Raw genomic sequence first — 3750 nt, 5'->3', positions numbered from 1 at the left:
AAATGTCTGCTCATTACTTATTTGTCTCTTTGTGAGCAGTGTGGTAAATCAGCAGTGGGGTGGGGGTGGGGGTGGGGGCCCATCAACTATGCCAACCCAGCATCCAGAACAGTAGATGACAGGTCCACTTTAAATATGGAGAAACGTGCTTTACTGGAAAGCGACCATGGCGATATTTTGTTTTCTTTATAAAAGTGATTCCATTCTGTGTGTTCCAGGACTGATCATATTAAACGCCTGGTACGGTAAATTTGTTACGGATAATAGCAGGAGGAAGGAGAAAGTGAAGGTGATCGATGTGACTGTCCCCTTGCAATGTTTGGTGAAAGACTCCAAGTTAATCCTCACAGAAGCTTCAAAGGTGAGCGGACCTCAACCCAATTCTACCACATCGGGGCTACAAGGACCCCACTGTCTGATCTTCAAGTTGTGAGGTGTGTAGGAACACTTCCTGGCCAATGTGGGAACATGTTTGTGTCATTGTTCTAAGTTCACACACACGGCTGTATCGAGCTATTGTGTTAGGGCCCCAAGTGTCACTCCGTCATTGTTCTAAGTTCACACACACGGCTGTATCGAGCTATTGTGTTAGGGCCCCAAGTGTCACTCCGTCATTGTGCAGCTGGAGTTACTAAAAGTGCTGGTGATACCTGAGGGTCGCGCACAATGAAAAACTGTCATAAGTCCACAATAGAAACATCCACAAAATTGTTTTCCTCACTATGTCCCGAGTTACTTAGATTTTTAAGTTCCTGTAGCCCATCACTCCGTATCTCTGTGATACTGCCCAAAACTTCACAACAGGGGGCAAGACAGTGTTTGTAGCGTTGGCATCCTTGCACACCAACACTACCTTTCCCATTGTGCCTTGTATCCACAAAGTGCATGCATGCCCTCTCTGTTTCCAAGCTTCCAGCTGCCTATTTGTTCTGATGCATGGAGCGCCAGCACTACCCTTGTGCTCCAATGGTCCCTACAAGGCAACATAGGCACCCTATAGATGGAAATGAGGGGACGGGACATTTTTATGTTAAGTTTAAAGTAATGGCAGGCTACAATGGAAAACCAAACTGGAAGCGATATAAGAGATGAGGTGTTACAATATTTATTGCTGCCAGAGGAGGGTATAATAACACTTTTTTGGGTGGGGGGGTTTTGCTGCCTGTATTTCATTGGGAGATTTCCTTTCACTTCCTCTCCCCTAGACACAACGGGAAGGGAGAGAAAATCTCTCCAAAGTAATAGAAACACCCTCCTTGTCACTGCAGCAAGTGTCTTCATTGGAACATTTTTACCTATTCTGGTGGTGACTCAAAATTCATCACTTGGTGGCGATGGTTACTCTAACATTTAGAATGAATAAATCTCCTCTGCCAGGAGCTGAAGGAAAGACCCATGTAAGCTATGAGTCATGGGAGTAGCTTACACATGACTATAGACTATATCTCACTATAGACCATGTTGCAACACTGATTGGCCCAGTGCTGTCACATGGATGAGTCACATGTCACTCCATACCCAGAAGTACCAGATGGGTCCTTTGGCTCCCAGAGCTGCAGAGGAGCAAATTAGTGGACCAGGTAAAGCAAACCGGTTATTTTGCCCATTCGCACAAGATTCGGGTTTGTTTTAAAGAAGAACTCCAGGAAAACATTTTATTTAACCCTTTCAGTGGGGCTACCGAAGCACTTCAAGTGTTAACTGCTTGTCTAGGTACTTAAAAAAAAAAAATGTTACACTCACCCGAACTGCCAAGCTGACTCCCTGCTTCTCAGGTCACTGAAGTGTGTCTCCTCCGCTGCACGGATGGATTATTCCTCAGCATGCTCATGTCTGTACACTTGTATAACCGTGATCACACAAGGATTCTTTGACCACTGCAGCAGAGGGGGTGGGAGGCTTTATGGACCAGTCTAAGAATAAGCCGACTCAAATGATCGGGTGAGTATCGCTTTTTTTTGGGGGCGCCTAGACACAAACGAGTTGGAGGAAGTGGCCCCACTGCAAGGGTTAATATTGTTTTTCCTGGAGTTCATCTTTAAATGTCTTTTTTTTCACAGGATCCCCAAATTTCAAACTGTAATGGTTATGAACCCCCTTCCCAGTGTCATGATTTTAGGGCAATCTTTTACCAGCGTGCTATGTGATCCAGCTTTGCATCTGTTTTATGCCTACAATTCCTGACTGACCGTATTCATGTCACCTGCAGGCTGGACTGCCCGGTTTCTATGACCCATGTGTTGGGGAAGATAAAAGCTTGAAGATCCTCTACCAGTTCAGAGGAGTGCTCCATCAAGTCATGTCCGCAGACAATGAGGCACTAAGGATACCAAAGCAATGTGAGTCATCTCCTAATATGACATTTCCCAGCAAGCCCGAGGCCAGGACCACTTCCTAGATGTTTGTAGACTCCTTTTATGTATAGATTTAGAAGGTGTGTGTGTGTGTGTGTGTGTGTGTACAGTAATCCCATTAAAGAACATGGCAGATTGCCTCTAGAAACCCTGTTAGTTCAGAGTGTTTGTTGGCACACAGCAGGTAGGTTGGTATGGAACAGCCTGGTGGTCTAATGGTGCTGGTTGTGACTAGGGATGCACCGATACCGAGTATTTGGGTGAGTACTCGCCCAAATGCTCCAATACCTTCCCCGATACCATAACTTCCAGTCAGAGGAAGATTCCATTATACCTTCCTGTATTTACCCGAGCGGCCCCTCTGTGGGGGAGAGGTGCTGCCCAACCAGAGTCAACGTTCTCCATAGTATGGACTTATTACAATGGATCCATTGCCTCCTACTCACACTTTCTCAGGTTAAGTTTTACAAACTGGTGGAGAAAAGATTTATCCACAAGGGGCGTAGGGGCTTCTTCTCAGTTAGAGCGGTTAGGGTCTGGAACTCGCTGCCACAAGCAGTGGTATCAGCTGAGAGTGTTGAATCATTCAAAAAGCATTTGGACAACTTCCTCAGAGACCGTAACATACAGGGGTACATGTACACTTAAAGACAAGGACACACGGGGACTCGTACACACGCATACACACGCAGAATCACATACATACACGCAATAGGTTGGACTTGATGGACCTGTGTCTTTATTCAACCTCAAATACTATGTAACAGGCCATGGCGGTGGTGGTGACAGATAAACGTCTCGGCACTTTCTGCAAGACAACCACCGATCTTCTGTTACCACCGAACATTCCGCTCATTGTGTCCTTTCTTCTCTTTCAGCTCACAAGATCGAGTTGGATGGCTAGCCATTTCCAGAAACATATAAGAGACATGGGGCTCAAAACTGTGCCAGGCCGGAAACGTTCCCAGGATTCTTTTCACCGGAGTCCGAATGTTCCAATAGAATATTTCCCTTTTTTTTTTTAAGGTTATACATATTAAAATCATGTCAAGATATAATATATCTTAAAAATGATATGCATATAAATGACTCTTGTTTTCCCACGGCCATGTTAAGTCTGTGGGCGGAGTGACGGTCCACATGCGGGTTTGGTTCTCCATCTTTACCTTTTATAGCCATAGATTACGTTGTCTCCCGGTTTTTACCTTTCCTGGGTCGAGGCCGGAAAGCACTCAACAGAGAATGTCCCTGATAGGCCATCAGCATTACATGTGAGCCTTTTTGTCTTGAAGCCATTGTTATGTTGGGCTGAATTCTCTGGTTACATGTGTGTATAATGTTTGTGGGGGTCCTGGTGGATTGGAGCGACGGGGGAGCAAATGGAATGTGAGTATAG

General features: G+C 45.4%; 1 protein-coding gene across 1 annotated transcript in view; it reads left to right on the top strand.

Moving 5' to 3' along the window:
* Window positions 1-3350, top strand: part of DNAJC11 (DnaJ heat shock protein family (Hsp40) member C11) — a 117092-nt gene extending 113742 nt beyond the window's left edge. Inside the window, exons 14-16 of the mRNA XM_018576915.1 lie at window positions 219-361; window positions 2210-2339; window positions 3233-3350. Coding sequence (XP_018432417.1) covers window positions 219-361; window positions 2210-2339; window positions 3233-3258 — 299 coding nt within the window. The 3' untranslated portion in view covers window positions 3259-3350. The remainder of the gene's footprint in view (window positions 1-218; window positions 362-2209; window positions 2340-3232) is intronic.
* The last annotated feature ends 400 nt before the right edge of the window (window positions 3351-3750 follow it).

The sequence above is a fragment of the Nanorana parkeri genome, unplaced genomic scaffold (genome assembly GCF_000935625.1).
Source record: "Nanorana parkeri isolate BGI_ZX_2015 unplaced genomic scaffold, ASM93562v1 scaffold5, whole genome shotgun sequence".
Lineage (NCBI taxonomy): Eukaryota > Metazoa > Chordata > Amphibia > Anura > Dicroglossidae > Nanorana > Nanorana parkeri.
Note: the sequence above shows the minus strand (reverse complement) of the source record. Positions and strands in the feature narration are given on the sequence as shown.